This window comes from Electrophorus electricus, chromosome 3, assembly GCF_041902795.1.
Source record: "Electrophorus electricus isolate QZ-2024a chromosome 3, ASM4190279v1, whole genome shotgun sequence".
In the NCBI taxonomy this organism is placed as follows: Eukaryota; Metazoa; Chordata; class Actinopteri; order Gymnotiformes; family Gymnotidae; genus Electrophorus; species Electrophorus electricus.
Window position 1 is genome coordinate 36,116,991 of NC_137499.1, and position 27,226 is coordinate 36,144,216.

Genomic DNA, 27,226 nt, shown 5'->3' on the forward strand with positions numbered 1-27,226 from the left:
TTTGGGCAATAAACTCTTAGCAAAAAAACTCCTGCTTCTCTTAAATAAGGTTGCTTTGGTCTCACTGCACTTGTTTCAGTATGCTAAGTTACTTTGTCTGTGACTTGTTTAAACCAATCCTTTAAAAAACTTAATTGTGCTGTTACTTTCAGCAAGGGAAGATAGCTCACTGGTAGCACTGGGTCTTGTTCATTCTGTCCTATCATGCATTACTTCAGGTCCAGTTTTTTGTATGGAAACTCAAGTTCAAAGAAGACCAAAGAGGTTCTAAAGCATCATCTGTGAACCAACAGCAAAATGAAGCAGGAACAAATGTAAAGAGGTCATTAGTCCAACATGATCAGTACACTAAATCTATGATCTGAAAATAGATTTTTGGAACTGAAAATAGATTATTGTACATTCCCTCTGAAATCACTGCCTTTCTTAGTACAGTCAGGATCACCTGAAATAATGTGTATAACTGATTATTGATGATAATAACAATAATGGTTTTTAAAACAATTACTGGCTTAAACAATTATTGGCATTTTTTTTAAATGACAAAAACCCAAAGAAAATTATATTTTTAAAGGTAGAATTCAAAGCTGGTAATATTTTTATGCCTTTATATCACAATTATTCAATTTCCATGTTGGTATAGTGAACAGATTTTTTTATATGAAGTTAGGAATACATTATGTCAGTCCTGAAAGAAGCTAAGGATAACTGTCTATAACTTCCTCTACAGGATGGACGTGACAGAAACAAACATAGGTATGTCACCTCCAACGGGAAAGGGTAGGTCAAAGGTATTTCCTCAACCTTTTATTCACTTGATAGGAATTCTTATTTATGCCAGAAAAAACCCCACTTCCTTATTTGCTTAATCCCATATATCCTAGATCACGTTCATCATTATGACCAAATAGTCTGTGTTTAAAAATTGTCAGTACCACTGAATGTTTATTTCCAATGACCCGTCAAGCACATAACCTCTCATGTACATTCAGTGAGAATATGGAGAGTTTCTGGACAGTTAAATGATCAATGTAAATGATCAATGACATACAACGGACTGTGAACACTAATGACAGTAATGACAATACATGTACTTTTCAGATATGTTTTTGTGCGTATTTTGTCTTATTTGTTTTTTTGCGTGTTTTTCCATTCTGCAGCTTTCAGCTTCCCCAGGAACCCAAAGCAGGGAACGTTTGTATAACCTACACATTGAAGAGTGAAAGAAACAGAAATATTTAAATGATGCAAAGATTTATTCTTTTAAACTTGTTCTAAATTTAATTTCGGTGCCATTATAATCAAATACAATTTTTTCCAAACACAAATAAAAGACAACCTGAACATTAAAAAAACCCTCAAGCATAGCTTAGAACTGACAAACTCTAATGACGAAGAACATTAGAGTTCTATGAAGATGTATTCTTTTCAGTTAAGGAAACATTGAAGAAACTAAAGTTTCGCTAACTTCTTTATTGGTTAACTCCTTAATATACTTAATGCTTCACAAACTTAAGATGGTTACAGTTTACAGATACAGTCGGGTTTTCTACGAGCTGCTTTTGAAAGTGTGAGGCAATACAGGATTCTACACCGCCCAAAGACTCGTGTCTGCTCCACGCCTCCCGGTTTCTACAGCGGTGTGTGTATATATATATGGGTCCGAGGATTTTGGTTTTCATCAGTCGAGCTTGGCTGACGGTGGAAGTGTTCGGTAATTAGCACAACGAAGTGATTTGCCTGCACAACATGGAAGAGAAGAGATATCCCGTAAGCGTTCGCCTTTTAGGAGTGATGCACAAGGAGACGAGCAAAGTAAGTTTGTGGTTATCGTTAAGGAGCATTTTTGTATTACGCAAAAGTGGTGCTGCTTTCAGATTTGTGCAAAAAATAGTACGACGTGAGCTGTCGACGAGCTATGAACTAACAACCTATCGTGTTGTTGTTTTTCCTCCAGTTGTACATGACCTCTGTTCTTTGGTCAGATCAAAGCGAAGTCATCGTCTACAGAAAGCTTGAAGACTTCAAAACATTGCATGTAAGCTTTTTTTTCTAATAACCTTTTGGACTTTATTATTATTATTGTTGTTATTGTTATTAATAATAATAATTATGCAATTATTTTGATTTTTTATTATATTTAGTATAATTTTGTGCAAATTCTCTTTATTTTAGAAACAACTAAAGAAAAAATATTTATCATCAAATCCATTCAAAAATTCTGAAAGAATTCTTCCCAAGTTCAAAGGTAAATGTTGCACACATTTCTAATCGAATACCAATATTAGACATGTTGGCGCGTAGTGGGCAAATGCATTCTCCACTGTTCTCCACATCTCCTAGCTGATAGGGGGAGGGCAAGCGGCCAGGCGAAGCTCTTGAACAGGTCCGTTCTGAGGCTGAAGTCGCTTGAGGCCTACTGCGCCGAGCTGCTGAGTAGCCATGAGCGCATCTCCAAAGGCGCGGAGCTCACTCAGTTTCTGCTTCCCAGGGCAGATGATTTAAAACCTGAATTTGCACGGAACAGGTATCTGCGCTCAAACGCGTGTTAAAGTGTTAAACTATGATGTTAAAGCTAGCCTGCTGAGCGAGTCGGATTTTTAAAAAATGAACTAAAATAGACGTGTGCGTGCTTTTGGTCGCAGCGTTATAATCATGCCGTCGGAAGACCCGCTGAACAGGACGGACCTGAGAAGGTCCGACATGGGCGTCACCCAGCCGTTTGTAACCGAGACGTACCGCTGCATTGCTCCCTACGAAACTAAGGACACGAAGAACCGTCCCTTCAAAGTAGACATGGATGAGCTTGTAGACGTGCTTATCAAGGACAAAGGAGGTGAGCTTGCAGAATTGCATATTGGTTGCAAAGTCACTGCCTTATTTTGTCGATCGATTAGCAGCCAGGTGTTTCCAACGCATTGTTGTTGGCGGTGTAAGTTTAGTAAATGCGTCTGCTCAGGATGGTGGCTGGTGGAGAACGAAGCTAAGTGCATTGCCTGGTTTCCCGCTCCTTACCTGGAGAAAGCTGACGTTGATGGCGAAGACAATGACCGGGCAGATAGTGAAAGTAAGAAGCTATTTTTATACTATCCGTTGAAATACATGAAAATGAGATCTAATTTGAACTAAAATTCTCTGATTTGAGGAAAAAAATCTTCTTTAGGATTTGCAGTAGTTGAACTATTGAGCTGTTATTAAGTGCTGCTATATAAATAAGTGTTGATCAGTTTTCTTTTACATTCCAACACTAATATACAGAAAGAATATTCTTCTCTCAAAATGGCATTCATATACTGATTAGTATTGAGATTTCTGTTATGGCCCACTGGAAGCACCTAATATAAACAAACAAACAAAACCTTCTTATGGATAAAAGATGAACAGTACAAAAGTACCAAAAGCCTTGTGAAACATTCATTTTTGTTTCTTCTCCTGCAGGTGACCTCTACGTTGTCACCAGAAATTACAAATCCATGAACCCAGATGAGCTGTCTGTGCAGATCGGCTCTGTGGTGGAGGTGCTTCAGAAGTCCAATAATGGGTGGTGGTTTATCAGGTAAACTTATCTCCACGGCAAAGCCTCAAGCACAAACATGCCACTCACCGGTGAATGAACTTCTCAGGCATGCAGAGATTGCCTGATATGCTTTGCTGATGGCTTTTTTTTTAAAAATGCAATAATCTTGTGGCACTCATTTGGATGTTGAGACACAACTTTGCCCTACATTTGTGTTCTGCTTCGAAAACACTGATCAGTTTGCTAGAATCAACAGCAGGTGTTTTGCGGGAAACACTAGCTCACTACCCCTCCCTTTCATGTCAGGTACAACCACAAGGTGGGCTACATCCCTTCCATGTACCTGCAGCCATACAGCAATCCACGGGTGCGTATGATCCCAGGCCAGCTGGAGATACACGGCTCCTCCTTATTCCTGGCTCAGCCGCAGATCGCGGGGCACGAGCTGAACCTCTCGCAGACTAACCTGCAACTGCCCACTGCCGCCCTGCGTCCCGCCGACAAGGCCAAGTCCCGCTCGGTCGAAATGCTGCACATGGCCCGGCCTGGCCCGACGGCCCAGTGGGCGCTGCCTACCATCGAGGTGCAGCTCTCAGACCAGGGCAGATCCAGGAGCCTGACCGGCTCCAGCGAGAACAGCGAGACCAGCTTCAGCGACGACAGCAGCTCTGCATGCAGCAACTCCTTCAACGGCGGAGTCCCAGACGTCCATCGGAGTGTCACGCCGACGCCCGTGTCGAGCAAGTGTCTGAGCCCTGACAGCGACGCCGAGGGCAGACTGATGGCAAGCACATCAGACCCCGGCTTGTTCAAGTTCTCTAGGATGCCCAAAGTGCCTCCAAGGCCCCAGGCACAAGAGATCCTCCAGCGCTGCACCACCGTCACCCGCAAAAACGCTTCCAAGAACCAGCTGTCCCTGTAACACAGGGTCACACACTGCTGATGAACGGCTGTCTAGAAACGGAATTCTCCGGGAAATGCCAGCAGGATCCATGCAGGACCCTGGCCAGAGAAGGAAACTGATGCTGGGTTGTACTTGAATGACATAAGGTTGCAAAATAGTGTTACAGGTTCAGATTAGTATAACGCAAATAGACATTACAGTCCAAGTTTCGATTGTCACATATCACAAACTATATTTTGTTGATACTATGACGCCTTTTCTATTTGCTTTGCGATTAATGTTTTTACTGATCAGCATGAACTAGTAGGGTAGATATTCTGCTATTTACAGGGTATTTATAGGTGTTTACTAAATTATTTTTACCGTACAAATCATTACAGATTGTCAGATAGTAAAAAGACATGCTCCCAGGGTACTGAATGGAATGCAGGCATGACTGTAAATATTTTTGACACGTTTTCAGCTGTTCTTTTGCTTAATGGCTTGTTGAATTTCTTCAAACTGTATTTCATATAAGCTTTGATGCATTTGCCACTTTCTCCATGATAACTGTTTCATTCCCGCTGTGGTCAGTGGGTTGGATATTAAGATGTTGAAGGATGTAGATCAGACCTACTGGCATTGATTATTTTACTGTAGATACTATTTGCATTGAAACACATTTGACTCGATGGAAAGGCGTGTTCTTTATGTACATGTTCATTATGAAATAATCAAGTATCTCCAGTGTTAGAGACTAATATTTCTCTTTATTTTTGAGATGGAATAACTTGTAAATGCTGTAATGCATAATTAGTTTGATTTTCACGCTTGGTTTTTATGTGATTTTTTGCCTAATTGAAGAACACTGATCTCTTTTCCATACTGGAAATCCAGTGTTGTGCCTTATATGCATCATTGTATACTGTATTAGTGAACTCTTATTCTCAGCATTAATAAACATTAACTAACTATGCTTTCTGTGTTGAATGATATTATACACTAGTTACACTGTGTCAGTCTCACAAATGTTTTTAACTCCATTAGTTAAAAATCATATACAGAACATCAACTTATACAGAATGCTTACATTACACAGCATGATCCACATAAGCCTGTGTAAAACCGAGTGTGTTAAAACACGCAGTGTGTGTGTTGTTACATCATCTACTGTTGCAGATTATTACACAAACTGGCATTTGCAAAACTGCCTTTGTTTACAAACATACTTTAATACAAACACCCATTTTTCTGACCATTCTAGCCCACCTTTAGTTAATAATAGCTAATAGCACAGGTTCTTTGATAAATGCTGTTCATACAGCTACAGCTGTTTTGTAGCAGTGAACCAAATCCCTTTGTTGAGTAGGCCCCCCCCCCCCAAATGTTTCGCATGCTACCAATTCATTTGAAAACCATGCTCTGAAACTTATTCACAAAGTTGAATCAGATGTGCTCGTCAGGCGGGGAGGGAAAGCAGACCTTTGTGTCTTATCTAAGCAACACCAGTACGGGCAGATGAGTGGGCTGACAGCCTACACTAGCAATCAATCAACTGCAGTCCATCTACAGATTTGCTTTCTGATAATCTTGCATGTTGGATTCCTTGGAAGGGCACATATTTCAGCAGTTAACACAGGGTCAACATGGGTAGACAGCTGATGTTGTGATAAGCTGTTTTCTAAGAGCAGCCCTGAGCGAATGCTTTAGTGACAACGGAAAGAAACCAACACAGCAGGTTCTGAAGCAGAACTTTCTCCATTTTGTGCCACTATTCGTTATATTCTGAACCTGGAGGATTCTTGACGAGGCTTCCTTCTACACAGGCTGATCACTTTTCTTCTTTTTGAAGGAAACCTGTCAGAAAACGCTTGCTGAGCTTAACAAGGCCATCATGTGAAGCCAAAATTAAAAAAGCCAAAACAAACAAAAAACGCTTACAAAGATGATACTTTATTAAAAATCTGACAAAACAAACCCTAAATAAATTTGTCAACATGTAATTACGTTTGAGCACTGTATAAAAGGGGCGTCTCTTACACAGATGGTGTGCACATCTCTACATTACGACAAGGCAACCGATCTTGGGTTATGATAGTGAAGTTCAGCCACACTGTCCATAGAGGGAAACGAGAGCCTCAGTCAGCAGTGCCAAACCATTCGTTCAGTCTAGGGTGCTGTGTACGGATGGCTTGAAGGCTTTCTTCATGGCTTCCTGACCAGTGAGCCCATTAACTTGCCTCTGTCAGTATGCAGGAAGTGGGAGCTGCAACCTGGGTGGGCGGGCATCTTGTGGAAATTTCCATGACATCATCATCATCATCATCCTCCTCCGAGCTCTCCGAGAGGACCTCGTGGCCCGTGGTTTTGGGTCTGTTTGGCCCGCTCTCTTTCCTGAGCCATGGCCTAGGCGCGCTGGCGCCCTTAGCAGCACCGACGCTTTCTTCGTCCTCGGACACGTCTCTGCTGCCGTTTGCCCCCACCGACTCCTGGCTGTAGTCGTCCTCGTCCTCCTGCCCATGGGTCGTTACAGTACGTTTCTCCAGCTCGGGCCGCTTGTCTATTATGAAACATTCCCGAGGACTGGTGTCCATCTCTTCCACTCTCAGCTCCTCACTGGAGAAACCACAGCAGAGCATTATTAACTGCCACCTACCAACATCTCTACCAAAACAATCTTCAGCCATAAACCATCCCACACATGACAAATTTAAAGTTAAATCTATAAATTAAATCAAAAGCAACATGACTTGGACCACAAGAATTCTTTCATGCAAAAGGCCATGCATATGGGCTAAAGGATCATTGTAGCAGTCACAGGGCTTCACTCCCTGCGTGTAAGCCAGTACAGATATAATCTTTACCATCATAGCTCTTGGCGACAAAATCTATGGTCCATCCCGAATGATTAAATTCTTCATGTACAAGTTCACCCACTATGAAAAGTATTAATCTAAGGAAAATCTGATAGTGTCTGCATCAGCAAAAATGACAGATGTTTTGCTGTACTAATGAATACCATTGTGCTAGTCTCCAACTCTCGTTATATGGAAAACTCGACGGTACTAGTGAGAGTAAGGGCCGTGCGATTCCTAGGCGCTGTAAAGTACTCTTCGAAAAATAGCAGAGAATGCAGTCGGACACGGAACTCCGCCGCGCTCACCTGGTCCCGCATCCTGCCACTCGCATCTGCCGCCACATGTAATCCAGGAACATGGAGGCCTGGAGCAGACGGCCCACTCTCTGCATGTGTCTTTCTGGAAGGTACAGGCATGAGCGTGTCAGGCTCTGATAGCAGCGAAGCTCCAGGCGTCGCTCATCTAAGGCTTATCTAAGCACGCGTCTCTTATCTAAGGTTGGCAATATGCATTACTGATTGCCCAATTTGCTTCTGGTTTGTTTACACAGCGTGCAAGAGTGTAGAGAGTTGGTAGTGACCTCGGAGTTAACAGCAAAAATCTTGTTATTACAAGATAACTCAAAATTGTGAGACTTGTGCTTGGGACGTCATCTCGATCTAAGACAGGATGTCATAAGCATCCCCCCCCCCTCATCCCATCCCCCCCCCCCTCCTCCGCACTGACCGGTGTAGGGGATGAGGCCCTCCAGGTGAGTGCGCACCCCCTGCAACTGTAGCAGCTCCTCTGGGCTCAGGTGGGTGAGCAGCACCTGCAGCACGGCCTGCGCGTCCAGGCAGTTCCGCGCGTTCGTGTTCCAAACCACGCAGTAGCGCAGCAGAGACTCTACACACACCCACACACACACACACACCCACCCCATCATGCGACAGGCCTGTGCGCACACACCGCCTCACCGCTCGATGTGAAACCCTGAGCACACAAGCTCAGGATGTTATGATGAAATCGCTGTGTGTGGCATTGCACAATCTCCCTCCGTTTGCCCAAGTTTAGTTGGGCTCAGGTGCGGGAACATGGCTGTCAATGGTCTGCGCTCACCCTTCTGGTCCTGTCGGAGTCGAAGCAGGGTCTTCTCCAGCTGCCGGGTGCCCTCCTCTGCCTGCCGGATCTCTGCCAACACAGTGAGTGCCTTCAGCTACATCAGACATCTAAAAACAACAACAGGTTGTGACCCCCAGGGTCTAGTAATCTACTCCATCACACTTTGTGCTCTCATGCTGGGAGCCGAGGGATGCATCCGGATGCATCCACGCTGCATATAATGGATCTCTGGGAATAATGGGAAAGACCGCAGCAGCCACAGAGTTGCGTCAACTCTGAGGTGCCTGTAAACCTTTGAGACACAGCTACTGGAAAATCCCGAGAGCAGGCCCGGCTAAGGACGGTACAGGCCTGGAGTTTCCGTTGGGGGAGCCATTTCATAACTATTTACCCAGGTTGACAACCTTTTGTTTTTGCAGATATTACTAACCTTGAAATATCTGCTGATGACTACGTGTTACAGATACGGTGTGAAAAGATGAATTTAAAAACAATCTTCCTTTTCCTTTTTGTTCCCGTATTCCTTCATTTCAGGCCTAGAGTTCCTGTATTTGAACTGAGTTGGCTGAAGTTTGCTCTTGCAAAGCTCTCACACAGTGCTGAAGTCAAATCTGATCCCTTTAATGAAAAATCCTGCCCTGCAGCGTGGAACTGGATGGCACAGCTGGGATTCGGCTTTCCCAGGCTTGTTGCGCCTCGTGCGCTCAGAGAAAACGACTAATCGCCATGACAACACAGTCCTCCAACCTTCTGCAATGTTGCCGGCCGATGGTCTAAGGATGCAATAGAGACAGCTGAGCAATCTGATAGGCTCAAGGGGTTATTTGGTTTCTACCAAATCATCAACGGAGACAGGTTGGACACGTATAAACCAAGAACGCACTTTGAATGCGTTTACAGAGAAATTTAAATATGTATTTTTGCTGGCGAAAAAAAAGGAAATTGAATGTTTTGATTACAAGAACATTATTTGGCTTTGTACTTGAGACTGAAAATAGGGGCGGGGGGAATGGAGGAAGTAGATGTTTGTCATATCTAATAAACTAGAAATGGAAAATGCCTTTGTCTATAAAAAGGTTTCCATTCATGTCAGAGGCACCACGCAGCACCTCTTTCCATTTCCCCAGGCCGAGCAGAACAACCTAGCGCGAGCATGCAAGCTGGTCGCTAGACCTGTTTGGTGGGCTGTCATTCCCTGGAAGTTTCCAAAAACAACATCAAGGTATACTGCTCCATCACACACATTCTACTGTCCGCAGGTCGGCTTCCAATGGGGACCTGACCAGTGGGAGCGGCCGCGGGGCTCATACCTTTGATGACCTGCAGGGCAGTGTGGGGCTGATCCAGGGAGATGGCGATACCCAGGGCCTTCAGGTATTTCTTCTCGTGGAGCAGATTGGACAGCTCCTGCTGCCTGGAAGGAGCAGTGGCACCATTCACCTAAAACATCTACACAACTTAAACGCCATTAAGGTTCATAGGACAGCACGATTCACACTGCTTTACATATAGCCAAGATTACCATAACATGTTATTTAGCTCAGCAGCATGGAAAGCCAAAGCAAAACTGATGTAATTCTACGGGATAAGCACGCTTATTTAGCAATGCAGTGCTGTAACAAACACTTCCTTATAGTAGTACGAGACTGGCAGGGACTGGTTTTCTTCTAGGGAAAATCGGCCCTGACATCACAGTACAAGAAAGCACCAGTGTGCGCATCTGGAGGAGACCTACTTCAGGATCTGATCTTCCTGCTTAGACTGTTCCTCGGCCAGCTCCTCCTCCGTGATGTCCTGCGAGGGGGGCAGGGCAGCAGAAGGAGAAGGAGAAGGAGGGGCAGAAAAAGAGAGTTCAGGAAAGTGCCACAGAATACCAGAATGTGATTCTGGACTAGCTCTAATAAATGCGGAAGAATAACCCCCAGTGGAAGCACTTCTTCAGCATCAGATGCAGAAGAGTGTTGAGTCCTAAAGAACTCAGAGAGACATTATTTGGACCTGATGCCTGAAGCCATCAGTGATGAGCAGGACAAGACAGGAGAATATTGATTAGTCATGTCTGGAGACCACCAGTGCATCAAGCAGAAACCCCATCGGCTAGGGAGGACAGCTGAGTGCCCTGAGCTCCAACCCCTAACTGTCCTCTTATCAGATCAGTGACCAAAATTGCCAAGCAACACAAAATGTATTTATTCATTGTTAAAATGTACTCAAAATGTTTCCAAAGGCACTAACAAACACTGGAATGCTGACTGCAGACTTTATGTGAATAGACTACTTAATGAATATGGATTCCTGTATTTCCATATAATGCCAAAAATGGTCAAGTACAATTTAAATAAGAATATCACCACCAGCACTGCTACTGTTTAGTAGCTCAGATGCACAAGAGCAGTGTGTTTTTTGCATGTATAAACGTGTTGAAGCGGTAAACTACCTAAACGTTTCCCTCTTTTCTGAAGACTCATAAAACTGGAAAAGGACATAGGATTGTTTGTACACATGATCTTTTTCAAACTTCTGGCCGAGTGAGCACAAACAAAAATTCTATAAACTGGTGAGGCTATAGGATGCTGAGTCTCTGCACGAGCAAAGAGCTGTCTGCATTTCATACATTGTTCCCTCAGTAGTCATTTAGTAACTGAACTCGTTTTTATGAAAAGCACTTCCTTTAGCGCACATCTCGTTTAAACTCCACACTCCTTTTTATTGTGTTCACTGGAAACTATGAGCACACCATTTCCTTTTAAAATCACTAATCCCAGGCAGGATTCCTGGGGCTCAAGATCCCCCCCTTCCATTGATGAATCGTTTCCCTGTTATTTCTGAATCGTCAGCACAGACACAGGGCCCTTGTGGTTTTATGGGGTCCCGAGAAATGATCTTCAAGTACATAGGAGTCTCATCTGCAAACAACTGCTCACGGATTTAAACGATTCACTTGAAAGGAGGGGAAAAAATCCTCCACTGATTTTCATTTTGTTTTCCTGACAGAAGTATATGAGAAGGCTACATTAGCCTTGTAGTCTCATTTGAATATTTCCTCATTTCATTCAGTCACTGTAAATATCTTGTTGGGTTTATTCTTGTAGTCCACTCTCTAACAATTGACTACTCCCGATAGGACATTCTAACCCCAAACTAAAGATTTTTGAACATACATTTAGACTCCAAGACAAAATATAGTTTAGAACGAATGGAGTTGCGAGCTGTAGCAGTCATTACTATCATTAATGCCAGACCATACACACTGAACACACTCTACTCTCAAACGAGAACGACTCCCGTCAACTCTGATGCCTGCGTGTCTTTGTTGCCGTGGCTTGGCCTCACACGCCTGGCGACTGAGCATGCGGAGCCCAGCACCCGCTCACCTTCCAGACGGTGATGGTGGAGTCGGCAGAGCCGCTCACCACTAGGTCGTCCCTGCTGCTGCTGTGCAGAGCCCACACTTTGTCCTGGTGAGCATCGAACGTCTTCACGCATTCATTGGTCTTGATTGTCCAGAGCTTCACAAGGCCATCAGACCCGCTGAGAAGCAAGGCGGGTGAACACACACACACACACACACACACACACACACACACACACACACAATTACAATTAAATTCCTTTCTGCTGTATACAAGCAAAGTTGAATAAAAGGAAAGTTTACTGCATTTCAAAACTTGGCACGAGATGGAATCGTTTCAGGAAAACAATAACCTTAATTCATGTGAACAGTTTTTTGAAAGTAAAACAACTGTGACAACATGCAGGTCTTATCTTAGCTATGCAGAGTTCATCAGTTTAATTATGAACATGCATTTGTATTAGATACCAAAGTGTGCAATTTACCAGGAAGTAGCTGAGTACATTATCTCTACTTAGCTAACCCGAATACTTCAGTTTACTTAATGTATATTTGTATTAGATACCAAAGTTTGATAACAGGGGAAGAAGTAAATAAATGAAAATGTAAATGTGTGCGATTCACCCAGAAACTAGCTGAGTTCCTCGACTGACAAAAATGATCTTCAACACAGAGGCATCGTGTCCTTCAAACGTCTAGGGAAAAGAACAGAAGAGAGTATCTAGAGCTTCAACGCAAGCAGAGGTGAGAACCCGTCAAAGCCAGGTAACGGCCAAGACACAGAACAAGAACTTTTAAACCAGTTAAAAAATGGCGCCCCGTTTTTTAATTGGTTTAAAAGTGCATTAAAAGCACACGTAGCTGCGACACCGCTGATTATGCAGAGACACACACATACACACAATTTAATTAGCAATCTCTGGACTTCCACACATTTACTCCTCCGTTAAATGAAGCACCTTGAGGCAGCTGAAGTCGTGGAGACCCCAGAGCTTGACTGTGCCGTCGGCCGAGGCCGTAGCCAGCACTTGGTCCACTGGGGAGAACTGGACGCACCAGATGCCCCGGCGGTGGCCCTGGAAGACCCCGAGCAGGCTCATGTCTGCCAGGGACCACAGCTTAGCCGTGCGGTCCTGAGAGCCAGACGCCAGCAGCTTATCGTTAGGCGAGACCGCCATGCTGTTTACATCCTGAAATGAAAAAGGGCCCGAGAAGGCAGGAGGGGGTTTCAATTACGGATGTAATAACGGGAAACGGGCAAGGAGAACAATTTCATACGATGAATGGAAAGACAGTGGCTGGAAGACAACAACATGGAGGCGTTAGCAAGAAGAGGAAACGGAGCTTTCATCTCTGGAATAACTCCAGATGACACCTGATCCATTTCCTCAGAACACGGGCCAGACAGGGTTCTGTGGAAGCCCCACGGAGTCACTTTAAAGGAATGTCGGAGACAGTGGCAGACCTTGCCGTGAGCCTTCTCCGTTATCCGAGTGATGAGCTTGGCTGGCTCACTGCCAACGGCGGGAAACACAGCAGGCAGATCCCACACTTTAATAGTGCAGTCCTGACTCCCAGATACCAGGAAGTTCTTCTTTAACCTGAACAACAAAGGGGAGGGTTATGTAAGAGGAGGACTTTCGGACAAAAGCTCTTCCTTTTCCTGCATCATTAACAACAGTTAAACCTTTAATAAGGTGACAGGACTTTGGGAAGTGCTGCGGTCTCATGGGAATGGATTTACAGAAACCTGAGAGAGACTGCCTTTGTTTGATCCTCACAGCTAATCAAAATCACACCCTGCTAAATTTCACAGTGGGGATTTAAAATTGGCAACTGGTTAAAGGCGGCAGGAAATCTTCTACCAAGCCCAAACATGCCCAAACACACACACACACACACACACCCCCGTTAGAACAATGGAAAGCAGTGATCCAGCAAACGTATAGAACTGGTTTCCTTTTAAAAGCATACCATCGTAAATAAATAATATTACTTTTTAAGTTGTAATTTGCACCATGTCCTCTTGTGGACTCCATACTATTGATGAATGGATACGAAGAAGAGATCATTGAACCCGGTGAGCACACCTCCGTGAGCTGTACCCAGCGTGGACAGCCTTCCACTGAGCCCATTTGCATCATATTATCCAGTGTGTGATTCAGTAAAGGCCAGGGTGTAATCCTGTTTCTAAATGACACACACGAGTTTCCCACTTCTACTTTCAGTTTGGAGATTAGCCTTCTGATCTGCATCATGTCAACGCGATGTCAGCTGTGCTTCGGGAAACAAAACTTCAAAACACAAATGCGAGCATTCCAAAGCTGATAGCAACAAATTATAGGATTGAATGTCTGCTGGGTTGGACTGTTACACAAGGACAGAAATATGATATGTGGTGCTGAGCGTAAAAGAGAACTGTTAAAGCTTTCAATCGCTTCCTTCTGGCATATCACACAACTATCACCAGATCACTAGTCTTGTCCAGCTGGCCTGATCAAATCATTTCCAAAGCAAAAATATCAGAGTACACCAACCACTTCTCTGTGCCCCTTTCACGTTTGGTTATTCACATGGGCTTCGCGAACACAGCTGCACTGCACCATCCAGATAATTATCTGTCTGAATTGCCTTGAACTAAACATCTACCCTTAAAGACAATTTAACACACTGTAGCACCCCCACAGAGCCCTACAAATACTATGGAGCATATCTACAGAAGGGTTAAAAAAAAAGAAAAAAAAAAGAGAGACATTGGAGCATGTGAAACAAACTCGAATCCATTCAGCAATTTTAACACACACGGTAAACTGTCAGGACTGCATTTCTTCCACATTGTGTGTTGCGCATCAGGGCTGAGTGACGCTTCAATACTTGACCTGGAACAGGAAACGGAGCCCACAGCATTGCAGTGACCCTGGCCCTGGGCCACACACCGCACGATACCCGTCTCAGAGTCCATCCTCCACACTTTCACACAGTTGTCCTGCACAGTAAAGACAGTAAGCACATACTTCTCCACAGGGCATGGAATACTTTTCCAGAGGCCCTTTCAGTATTCAGATGTCTATAAATGTGTATTCATTTGGATTTGTCCGTTTACCCCTAAAACTAATGGGGTTAAAGAGGCAGATCATTTCTGCACAAGGAGCACGACTGTCTCACCTTGGCACAGCTTGCAAACATGGAGCATTTCTTGAACACATCCAGAGACAGGACAGTGTCTGAACAAAACACACACAGTAAAACTTTAGAATCTGGTCAAGCAAATACAAACAAACTGTACACTACACTAGTTTAATGAACTATGTACTGGATGGCTAATCCAGTTTTGTTTTTTTTTTAAATATGCTTTCAAAATATTACCTGTGCCGCTATACTGTAGTAGTGCATCATGTCAGAATTAATCTGAGTAACTCAGATTTAATACCAAATAGACTTTCACTCAAAGTTACTAGGCATAGAATGAACACAAACATGCTGATCAAAGGCTCTACTTTACGTGGCAAGCTCGACAGCTCATAGCAGTGCTGCCATCTAGTGGCTGCTACTGACCTGTGTGTCCGTAGAGGATTTGGCAGCTGCTAGTGGCCAGGTCAAACACCTTCAGCTGTGAGCTGTTGGTGGCCACAACTATGTGGGTGTCCTCTTTCCCCAGGAACTTCACATCCAGGACATCATCGTTGTAGCCCACAAACTTAACGTAAAGAAGAGGAAAGAGACCTTTCAGGCAGTACCATTCTCCGTCTGTGCTGAAAAACAAACAAACTACGGCGCTGATTACAAAGTATATTAACCCAAAGGTGTGTTTGGCAGGGGAAAGATGTGCCTAGTCCTCGAACCTCTCGAACTTAAATCACGTTCTCTCGCTCTTTCATTACAAGTCCGTTACAACCGAATAATTAATTAAAACGGGTGACCGGGTCCGACTCTGTGGACGCCTGCACCAGCGTGTGTGCTGTGGGGGCGTGGGAGTACGTGCGGGGGCCATCTCCCACCACCTCTCACCTGCTGCTGCATGCTCAGGTAGGGCAGCTGGTACAGCAGGACGTTGTGCTCGGCGGTGACCGCGGCGATCCGTGCGCTGCGGGCCATGAGCAGGCAGTGCACCAGGCCCAGAGGCGCGGTGGCGGTGGGGGTCTGCGCGAACACGCAGCGCGCCGAGCTGCAGTGCCACACCCTCAGCACACCTTGGAAGAGCGGAAGATGGTGAGCGCTGCCGGGAGGGCTTCGCACGCGCTTCACGACCGCGCGAAAGAGCCGCAGCGGTCAAAAAGCCTGCTCCTCGCCGTCCGTTTCCAGTTCGTAGGAACTTCTTTGCATCTTTATAAGCCACTTTTAATAGGAACTATGATGGTTTCTTAATGATCATCAAAATGTTTGCGCAAGTGAGGCCACATGATTCACGCAATCTCTCTATGTGCTTCTCATCAGTCATTCTTGTGACACTAGTCTGTGCTCCTGCTAATGTAAAGGTACTAGGTTAAAGTCAGCTCTGACGCACTCCACACTGCGCGTCTCCAAAAAAACACGACTACTAAAAGTACAGTCGCGCTGCAGTACCTACCTTTACTGCCCGCAGTGACAAAGTGCAGCTCAGGGCTTTTCACTCCAAGCTGAGAGTAATCTTTATTCTCGGGGAGAACGATGACACCCTCCACAGCCTAAATACAACACAAATAGGAAGAAAGTGGTCAATTTCCAGTTTGTAAGAGAAACAAGAGGATGAAGGGAGCCGAACGAAGTCTCACCTCATACACAGGGACGGTCCTTTTCACTGTTCTCTCTTTCAGGTCCCACACTGTGCAGATTTTGTCACGGCCAGAACTGCAAGCAAACACCGCGTGGCTTAAACACCAACAATGGACAAACAGATGATGGACTTCAAACAAAACCATCAGTAAATAAAAGCTGCGAAAAAATGTGTTCATTAGAACATCAGATCAATGAAGCAAACGATTCTAAGCTTTAAGACCACTGCCACGCTGAGGAGCTATGGGCCCAAAGAGTCCTGCCGCTTATGCCACGCACCTGATCAGAGTGTGGCCGTCCAGGGAGAAGGCCAGAGAGGTGACCAGGCTGAAGTGGCTCTCCAGAACACAGACGCGCTTGCTGGTGCGCAGGTCCCAGATGCAGATGCCGCAGTCCACAGACGAGGAGAAGAGCTGCAGCAGGTTGATGTCCGGATGGAACTGAACCAAGCTGAACAGGGTTAAAGGTTAAAGATGGAGAACAGATCCAGCTGTGATCCTGAGCTTCGTTTTCCCCCCACGTCAAAACAACGTACTTGTCGGAGCCTCGTGGCTTTTGCGATTGGAATCTTTTAGGACCTTTTATGTTAACGAAACACTTTGCAGAAAAGCAGGACATTTCCAAAAGGACCGAGAAATACGTTAACTCAAAACAGAGAAGCAGTACTGATACCTTACATAAATAATATTTATTGAGCAGAGGCACTGACTGTCAGAATTTGTCAGGAGAATTTGTACTTTGTTACTTACTGAACAACACCAGATGAGCATTTCAGATTGTGTGTGCAGTACTGTTTCACTACATCCCATATCTTTATAGTGCTATCACAACCACCTATAAACAGACAGAAGCAAGAAATCACCACAGAATTTCACTAATTCTGGTTAAACTTATCAGAACGTACGTGTGTGTGTGTGTGTGTGTGTGTATGTGTTCTCAACCTGTGGCTAGCAGAGTTGAGGTGCAGTCGAAAGCCATGCTAGCCACCGGCACGTTGTGAATGGCCCTCCAGGAGCGGGTGCACTTGTCCTGCTTCCAGGCCCACTGCTTCAGCATCAGAGCCTTGCTGGCTGTCACCAGTACCTGCAACAGCAGGGAAAAGCTGAAAGCTGCACAGTGCTGAGTCTTCTCCCACAGCAACAGAGTGACTCGAGTCGTCACGGCAATACAAGGTAAGATTAGAAAATGCACTGGATTTATCTTGAAGAGACGGATTATAAAGGAGGAAATACCTCATCATCTGGACTGAGGGAGAACGAGGTAATATCTTCTTGATCATCCTAAACAAAGAAGACATTCTGACCTGCTGGACACTTGGATCTCCAGTCAAGAATATGTAATAACCTTTAGCTGTTAACCAAGAGTGCTGAACACACTTACCTGTTCAAAACTGTGGACAATTTTGCCTGTAGAAATTTGCAAAACGTTGACCCGTGGCCCACAAGTGCAAAAGATGTACTGTTCATCGTTACTTATCTTCGTGACAGTACATGAGTGAAATAAACGGCAAAAGAAAGAGATTGACAGCGGTCATTCGTCTGCAGCTGTAACATCAGTAATCGTTACGCTCGATCAAATTCGTAAACCTGCACGTACCTGTACTTTCCCCCCCTTGTAGAACGGCTCGATCTTGCTGGAAACAGCATAGCTAGAAACACACACGGCCATTTAACTGTCAAATTCACCAGACAGACAGAACATGCAGAGTGTGCAGGTATATACGACAGTTAACTCCAGAGCGGGCTATGGCTTTATCATAAACTTAACAAGCTCACCCCGGCTAAATGAGCTAAGATAGCAAACGCATGTTCCGCTCGCTAGTGCCATCCGCCCAAGAATACACGGGAACATGCTAAACTTACTTCGTTTTGAACCGGAGAGTGTTGCCAGCCATGTCGGCCCAAACCCTCCTTCACAGCCCTTTTGTAAAAGAAAGTTTATGAACGCGAAACTGGAAACTATTAAAGATCCATTTGGAGAAAGTCTTCCCCACGCATGTGTTCAAACTCCTGTCGCCCGAATATGACGTAACGCACCAGCGCCTCATGCTCAGCGTGTCAAATGCGATTAGACCGTTGTAAAGGTTTGTAAATCCGCTGTATGATGACATCTATTTATTTATTTATTTAGTTAGTTAGTTAGTTTCATGCTTCTTACACCACCGCTGCAATTAGTTGCAAACTGTCTGACGGGTACCAGACTCTGGCTGCAATCTCTCACACAGACGCTGGGTGTCCCTCTCATCCGATGTCAACAGCCTGGACGAAGTAGAGAAGGAGAAGCCGGCGCTGACCTCATGTCCGCTTCTAGTTTCACTTACCTGTCAGGCGGTTGACCTGACCTCGCACCGGTTTTAGTTCGACAACAGTCCGCCTCTCTCGGACGGGGGCAATGTGCTGATCCAAGCTCCGCTCAGTTAATCGTATCCCGAGGAGCCCTATATCAGTGCGTGCTGCGGACAGCATGCTGGCGGTGGGAGCCATGGCCACACTCTCTCTAGGTCTGCAGAGACTGGGATGCTCCATGTTTAGACCAGCCAGTCTCCATAAGTGTGTCTCCAGCCGTGGCATTCACAGTCTGGCTCGCACCACAGGACGCACATATCCAGAGCTGGTAGGTAGCCTGACACATGCCCATTTGAAGTCTGCATTCGTGCACACAGTAGGTTATTTATTGTGTAGGTAATGTGCTAAATGTGTATCTCTCCAACATTGCAGCCGAGACTTGCGCTTCTGTGCAGAACACGATTTCCGAATGTAAGATCTCTGACGTCCGTTCCTCCACCGCCCTCGTCCAGAGGGAGCAGCTCTCCCGATAAGAAGTCTGGCGTAAGCGGCTTATTTCTGCTTCATATTATATTAACGCATCAGGCACTGGGCTAGAGAGACTTAAGAGTGTCCTTGAAGATCTTAGCTGGGTCTGTTTTGCATCTGACGGCTTATGGGCGGCTGTAAGAAAATGAATTGCTTGCATTGTATGTAGTGATGAGCTTTATGGCTTTATGGTAATGAGGATTCTTGCCTTCCTTGGATAACCTCCACAGCCAGTAACATGGAAGTCTCTTGCTGTCACACTTGCCTTGGGTGGAACTCTTCTTTTGGGGATGAAATTCCTTAAAAATGAGAGAGAGCAAAGTAAGGAGTTAAATATTTGATTTTCCTCTTGGGTTTCCATTCATAAATGAATATAGCATATACCCACATTTGAGACTGAAACATGCACAAGTGAGGTCTGATTATTGCTGTCAACAATATGTGTTCATTGTTATTAAGGTTGTTGTTGCTGTTGTTAAGGTTATTAAGTTGATGTATTGATTGTGGCTCTGTGAATGCTGTTAGTTGATTTATGTGCAGAATGATAGAGTTTCATCTTTTATCCAGTGATTGAGAGAGAAAGAACAAAGTCTTTGGGGAAACCAGCTCTTGGAGGCTCATTCGTTCTTATTGATCACAACGGCATGCCTTCAAAAAGTGAAGACTTCCTCGGCCAGTGGGTGCTGATCTATTTCGGGTTCACGCATTGTCCAGACATCTGTCCCGATGAACTGGAGAAGATGATCACAGTCGTGGATGAGATTGGTAACGTAACTTTTACAAGCGTGCAGTTAGCTCCGCTTGGCATAGCGTGCGTGTGACACAGCATTAATAAGGGAAGAAAAAGAAGTCATACATAGTGTGCGCAGCGGATCTGTCTCTGCGCCGGCTCATTTCTCCAAACAATCACATCCGTTTGCACGATTTGCTGACATGCATATGTGCCAAATGATGATGTCATGATTCACATGAAGTTCGATCATTGGATTTATATGGTGATTGCGATATTTTATATTGCAGACAGTATAAAGACGCTCCCAGATTTAACACCAATTCTGATCACAATCGATCCAGAGAGAGATACACCAAAGGCTTTGGCAGAATATGTGAAAGGTAAAGGTCATGAAAAACAATACAGCAGTCATTTTTTTAAATACATATTGAATATTGAGTTTCTGCATGAACAATGTTTTTATATTGTGGGCATTCTTTCCTCATTGCTGCAGAGTTTTCGCCAAAGCTGATAGGCTTGACAGGAACAGTTGAACAAGTCGAACAGGTTTCCAGAGCCTACAGAGTATACTACAGCCAGGGCCCACGAGATGAAGACAACGACTATATTGTGAGTGTTGAAATATGAACATTTAAATGTAAAAAGTCTTTAAAATAACACGTTGTAACTGACTTAGTTCCTTGGGGCACTTCCAAGAATTTTGTAGATTATATTTCTATCAGAGCAGCAAAACACAATTATTTCAAGTCATTATTTGATCATCATTTTGCAGTAATATGACATGCAAGTGCAAAGTTAGATCACAATAATTGAGTACTTAGGACTTCTTTTGGCATATCTCAGATTCCTGTATGCCAAAGTAGGTGTAGAAAAAGCTTTCAAAGAGACCGTCAGTATGAATTCCTAACCTTACTTCAAAATGTGCTTCTATCCAAAACTCAGGTTGATCATACCATCATTATGTACCTGGTGGGCCCAGATGCCAAGTTTGTGGACTACTATGGACAGAACAAGAAAGCAGCTGAGATCTCCTCCTCCATTGCTTCACACATGAGGAAACTAAGGAAGGCCAATTAGCATCCCTGGAAATGGCTCTTTCTGGAGATGCACCTCCATCTGATCTTCTTGCTTTGCAGAACATTCTGGACCAATGCATTCTTTTTCACTTTTTGTATTTTACTTCCTATTTAGGCAGACTATTTATGAATACACAACCTTGAATTCTTTCTCCTCAGCAGTTCTGTTGCAGAAAAATAAATAACCAGTTTTAAGTTGGCTTAAAGATTTCCTTTGTTGTTTCTCTAAAGAATATGGATCTTCAAATAAAATAAGGTGTCTATCAATTTTTTTTCCATTTGTTATTGTTTGGTTTTGAAGAAGCACTCAAAAACTGCTGGGATTAGCCAGTTTTGAATGAAGTGGTACGTTCTCTAATTTAGGCATGCACCATGCCTAAACTAGACTAGGACCCTGGCTGATTGTCCATGCTCTGGTGCTCTATGCCCTGACAATGTCAGAACAACTGAGGCTAGTGGTTGGCTTACAGGTATGCTCTAGCATATCGTATTGCTTTGTATAGTTAAGATGGATCTGAGTATGAAGGTGTATTCTGTGACATCTATGATAAGCACAATAGATCATTGTTAATAAGATCGCATCACCTCAGTCAATTGTAAAAATCCTTTTCTGAGCATAATATTTGCTGGATAGTGGTAGCTCAGTTAAGGTATTTGACCTGTAATTGAAAGGTTACTGCTTCAACTGCCAGGTTGCCACTGTTGGGCCCCTGAGCAAGACCCTTAACCCTCAATTGCTCAAGTTGTACTCAGTCATAATTGTAAGTTGCTTTGGATAAAAGCATCAGCTAACATGCCGTAAATGGACCAATCTTGGCTCACAGGACATGTGTAGGAAGGAAACATATGGATATGTGAGGACCCTGAGTATGTTTTCTTTATTTTCTTTTTGATTTATGTATTATTGACACCCTTTATATACACTAGGGGAAAAACACCAGAATTCTTATCAAGACCGTATCATCAGGACAGTATATTATCCATATTTACAAACAGGGCAGACATCAAGAAATTGTGATGGCTGTCATTCTCATGTTGTATAGGATGTCTTGCCAAGTGTATATTTTGAGCTGTTAGGCTAAGCACTTGACCCAAGCCTGATTCCAGATAGTCTCCAGCACACTTGGAAGTGATGAGTGCACACAACTAATATTCCCTGATCCTGAAAATAAGTCATACTGCGTACAGCCCCAGTGTTCCGTGTTCTTTGTTCTTAATCTGACTGATTCCTCACTAGTGACACACGTTTGTTGTCATGGTGAAGCTGTCTGACATCCAGAGATTAAGAACATGACCATACCAATTCTTGTCTGGGTGATTTACATAAGTCAACATATTGACTCCACCATGACTCAGATACCCAGATTTTGCTCACATTCTGTGTTTTATTTTTCATTCTCAGCACTGTTGCACAGTGTTTTTAAGGCAGAAGGCAGAATGAATCATTAATTCATGATTCATTATTCAGTCATAATTGATTTCTGACCAATGAAATGTTCTGATGTTTCCCCATTTTCTCTGCACAGGTACTCTTGTTTGCTCTATGAACCTCTACAAGTGGCTCCCAGTCTACAGACCCGAGAAAAATGCTACAGTTTGCTTCCTCACATTCTCTCACAAAGCTTGACAGTTTATGCTACAGGTCGGTGTCAGGTGAACATCATGCTGTTAATTCTTTGCTATTTCAACTACAATTTTAAAAGAAAGTTCAAAGGAATATATGGAATAATCAAACCTGAGCTGTTTCCTTCCCATGCCTCTTTGTGCACACTGGAAAATGAGCCTATCCTTATTAAATTAGTCCTAATGAATAGTGTCAGTAAACTTGTGCACAGTCTGATTAGTTTCCGTTCAAGATTTAGTGAAACAGATTGCTGTTTATTATTGTTTGGTACTAGAAAATATGGCACCAAGATTCTAAACATTAAAGGAGCAACAAGTCTTTTTTTTCCAACAAAAGGTAGCAAACAATTTATTTTTTAGTTATTTACTAGTTAATAACTTTTTTTTTCAATACATTGTTGCACACAGGAGATGAAGAATCAAAATGCATTGTAGTTTTCAAAGCAACCAATTTATATTCTATAGACAGGGTCTCGCACGTGGAAGTATTGTTCAAAATGGATTTGGTATAGAATATCTGAAAGATCCTGGCCACTAGATGTCAGTTTAAAGGGTGTTTCATAATGTGAAGAAGAATTATTGAAAAAAAATGACTTTAAATGTTTGCTCCTTTAAGTGTTATTCAGTACTTTGCAACAATTGTATGTGTTGGAGACAAGAAGAAAGAGCAAGTATCTGGAAAAATGCAGGTGAAACATTTATTGTACTGGAGAAAGGACACAGACAAACCCACAGTCAAACATTTCCCTGAGTTTTATTTACTTCGCATGTTCAGGGCACCCTGAAAGACCCAATCATCCTAGTACACCCTCTGCTGGCGGCTTTTGGGAGTGCAGGCTGTAAGATATGAGAACTCCTCTTGCTGCATGAGTTCATTTTCCAGAAATGCTAAGGCATATCTAGACACCGAAAAGCGATTATAATCACATAAAAACGTATAAGAGAAAATACTAATTTAGAAACATATAAACACTTTATTGTTTACTAATAACAGTGTAAATAATCATAGTCATCATTATCCTATTTTGGAACAAAAGGGAAACTGGAACTGAAATCTTAAAGTGGAACTTTGTTTCGGAGTTTGTTTCTCCTCTTGAATGCTGGTCTACAGAACCTTGCAGTACACAGTGGTGTACATAATGAATAATTTAATCTAGTGGTGTACATAATGAATAATTTAATCTAGTGGTGTACATAATGAATAATTTAATCTAGTGGTGTACATAGTGAATAATTTAATCCACACTACACTAGAGAGCATTATTTGTTGTTCAAAGAAATGTTGATCACCACCAATACATATAATTATGCATAGTGCATTGCAGTAATGAAACAGAACTCATGAGAACAGTTGAAAGATCAGAGTTGTCCATAAATCAACACAGCAGTGTCTATTACAACAGTAACACACAGGTATTCTTCGATTCTCTGTGGTAAGACAGACTAAAGTTGACATCCTGGATTTCAACTCAAAGGGGAACGTTGGTACGTACAATGTGCCTGGGGCAGTGGTGCATTATGGGAACTTTTAAGCAGAAGCAGTATGAGGAGCAGGCATGGTGGCACAGAGGGTGATGCTGTGCTTTAGGTTTTAATACACTGTCATCTTCTGTTTTTATTAAAGATGCTGTAGGTTGTAAAACTGTAGGTTTTACATTTAGCATAACCTATTAACAAAACTAACACTGGTCTATTTTTAAAAAACGGTAGCGGACAAAGTGGCCTATCTACTAGGCATGAAATCTGCTGATTTGCCGAAAGTTCGAGAGGGCAGACTGTTGCACTGGGAGGAGCATTAATGCACTGTCACAAGCACCACATGTCTGTGCTTGAACAAAAGCTGTGCAAGAAAGAAGGCATTGAATGGGAGGGCTTAGAAGTGCATAGACACCATAGACATTGAATGGGAGTGCATAGACACCATAGACATTGAATAGGAGTGCATAGACACCATAGACATTGAATGGGAGTGCATAGACACCATAGACATTGAATGGGAGTGCATAGACACCACAGACACTGGAATAGGTCAGGGTTAGTCAGACTGTGTGTGATAAAACCTTTGTTGGTGTACCGTATTGTAAATGTTATTTCAGCTATGTTGTTTTTTTGGAAAAGTATTTAATTCTTTTTTTTCCAAAGCCAGTGTTTTGAAGAACATTGTATTTATTTTATTTATTTTTGCTCCACAGCCAATAGGCTTCTCCATCCTTGGAAGAAGAGTGCATGTTCCCCAAAGCATGAGTACAGAATTAGAATTTTTGCTCATGATCTTCAGTCCTGCAGGCCAATCTAAACAAACTCATGGGTGACCTCAGGTTCTCAGATCCTCTCTGCTGATGTAGTAGTCCTCTTTCTCTGGTCGTTCCAAGACACCAGGGGCATTGGGCAGGAGGACTGGAGGTAGTAGATGCCCCGGCCGAGCCCAAGGCTGAGCGCAGGAGTGCTTAGATGGTGTCTAAAGACCTGGAGATAAAAGTGGTCGGAGGGATGCAGAAAGATGCTGGTGGACACGAGAGAGAAGCAGACCCTCATGACCTGTTTGGTGTGCAGACCGCAAATGTTCAGATCAAACTGATATATTTGTTTCAAACGAACCGCCCGTTGACTGGACATCATAACCCTTCAGGCTGGGACTCAAAATGCTGCTCAGATAGAAAGCTTTGCAGATGAGATTTACATTTACATTTACTGCATTTAGCTGGCGCTTTTATCCGAAGCGACTTACAATTATGACTAAATGCAACTTGAGCAATTGAGGGTTAAGGGCCTTGCTCAAGGGCCCCAACAGTGGCAACTTGTTGGTGGTGGGGCTTGAACTAGTCAAGTACCTTAACTACTGAGCTACCACTACCACCGGCATAGCCAGAACTGTGCTGTTGGAAACTGTATCTGGGGCTGGTACGTTTTGGGTCTGTAGCGCTGCCAGGTGCTGTTGCTTTATAGGCCACCACGAGAGGAGCTGAAGAAGGACCAGAACACCAGTACCCATCTGGAGTGGATGAAGAAGAATCTGGAGGCCACAGTCAAAGACCTGCAGCAATGTCTGTAAGAAGCTGAGCAAACTGTCATGAAAGGTGGAATGGAAGAACTTCAGGAACTAGGGAAGAGAGTCAAATGTGCTATAATGCATGTGCTCATGGTTTGCCTTTGTGTTACATATGGATTAATAAGTCTAGGTCAGATACGGGTCAGAGAGCCAGGGAGTACTGAGCAGAAATGGCAGGGAAGAAGCAGAACTTGGAAACCATGAAAGGAGTAAAGGAAGATGAGAGGAACATCATGGAACCTGCAGAGCAGGCGTGGTGAGAAGAAGCCAGGTCTCCCGAGGACTGATGAGAACCTCTACTCATCTACGCTGCAGAAGAAGGCCAACGAGGATGTAGCTGGACTGCGGCACTTGGTCAAAAAACCACAACATAAAGACTTTTAAAAGAGAAAGCTGGGGAAAAAACAGAGTTGCATCACTTTGCTGTTATGTCACTTGTCAAATCTGCCACCTACTATGGTTTATTATTATGACTGTGTCATATGTGTGGCATATCTGATGCCATTTGTGCCCTGTGAACAGAAGGAGCAAATAGGCCTCCACCTGATTCAACTGTGGAAAGTGCTACTTGAGTTGGAAGCTGGTGCAAAAGGATAGTAACTAAAGGAAGTACCCAGGTTTGACTATTGGAAATATCTACTCTTACAAAGACTGCTTATACTGTATTAGCAATTGTAGTGTTATATGTATAATTATAGCAATATAATTTTCCACTAACAAATATTCAACACCATCATTCTACAAGTGTTCGACACCAGCGGCTGATTGTTGAAATTATTCATGTGCCTAAAGACTTTTGACTGTTCACTCGATTCACTACTGTTGTGATATTATGCATTATGCATCACTATGCATCATATTTACATGCACACATTGTTTATTTAGCTGACGGAGAACAAGGGAGTCATTCTCTTGTACGCTTTAAATGTTTAAACATCTTTAGACAGTACCTCACCTATGTATGTATCTATGCATCCCTTTCATGGCTGGGAGTACAATTGCATGGTGCTGCCATAGAGCAGTTCCTACAGTTGATAGTCTCTGGCCTTGTTTTAGTGTAGGAAAATTAATGGTTTGTCCATTCGTGTATTTTTGTATCGATACATATGCTTTGATACTGACAAGGTAAACATTAACAGTCATTGAGTAACAGAAGGAAGCTTTACATTAAGCAAATAACATTTAATATTTCATTTAGAATAATATTTGTGTGTTTTGTGATTTATTTTATATAAGCATAATTAATGGGGGCTGCTTTTAGTCTGAGAATCTTGATTCTCAATGTGCAGTGCTACTGAGAAACCAGCAGAGGGCGTGCTCACCTCATTCAGCAGCAAACGCATCGATTATGCATATTTCAATTATTCTTAAACAGCTTTAACACCAACTGGGTAACAAACACAGCAGGAGAGTGGCCCGGTAGACTTTTGCGTTTCCCCGAAACCCTGCAATTGCCTGTTTCCTTGCTG

The 27,226-nt window shown here is 43.4% G+C and overlaps 3 protein-coding genes across 3 annotated transcripts; 2 read left to right on the forward strand and 1 right to left on the reverse strand.

Annotated features, from left to right (window-relative positions):
- The first annotated feature begins 1,671 nt into the window (after positions 1–1,671).
- On the forward strand, positions 1,672–5,376 carry noxo1a (NADPH oxidase organizer 1a). Its single transcript, XM_027010805.3, has 8 exons — positions 1,672–1,815; positions 1,958–2,038; positions 2,176–2,248; positions 2,344–2,527; positions 2,646–2,836; positions 2,960–3,067; positions 3,439–3,556; positions 3,824–5,376. Exons 1-8 carry the CDS (start codon positions 1,750–1,752, stop codon positions 4,437–4,439), a joined length of 1,437 nt encoding a protein of 478 aa, XP_026866606.2. The 5' UTR covers positions 1,672–1,749; the 3' UTR covers positions 4,440–5,376.
- A 956-nt stretch (positions 5,377–6,332) lies between these two features.
- tbl3 (transducin beta like 3) lies at positions 6,333–18,494 on the reverse strand. Its single transcript, XM_027010795.3, has 23 exons — positions 18,326–18,494; positions 18,060–18,111; positions 17,844–17,939; positions 17,696–17,743; positions 17,405–17,546; positions 17,213–17,297; positions 16,743–16,913; positions 16,463–16,538; positions 16,279–16,375; positions 15,720–15,901; positions 15,267–15,408; positions 14,877–14,935; positions 14,591–14,697; positions 13,177–13,312; positions 12,671–12,901; positions 12,336–12,406; positions 11,734–11,890; positions 10,095–10,153; positions 9,670–9,773; positions 8,357–8,428; positions 7,985–8,143; positions 7,564–7,657; positions 6,333–7,016 (listed from the first exon to the last, which is right to left on the reverse strand). Exons 1-23 carry the CDS (start codon positions 18,355–18,357, stop codon positions 6,632–6,634), a joined length of 2,757 nt encoding a protein of 918 aa, XP_026866596.2. The 5' UTR covers positions 18,358–18,494; the 3' UTR covers positions 6,333–6,631.
- A 236-nt stretch (positions 18,495–18,730) lies between these two features.
- Positions 18,731–21,352, forward strand: sco1 (synthesis of cytochrome C oxidase 1). The gene is made up of 7 exons (XM_027010796.3): positions 18,731–19,076; positions 19,181–19,291; positions 19,507–19,597; positions 19,844–20,041; positions 20,297–20,389; positions 20,503–20,618; positions 20,952–21,352. Exons 1-7 carry the CDS (start codon positions 18,927–18,929, stop codon positions 21,084–21,086), a joined length of 894 nt encoding a protein of 297 aa, XP_026866597.2. The 5' UTR covers positions 18,731–18,926; the 3' UTR covers positions 21,087–21,352.
- Positions 21,353–27,226: the final 5,874 nt, after the last annotated feature.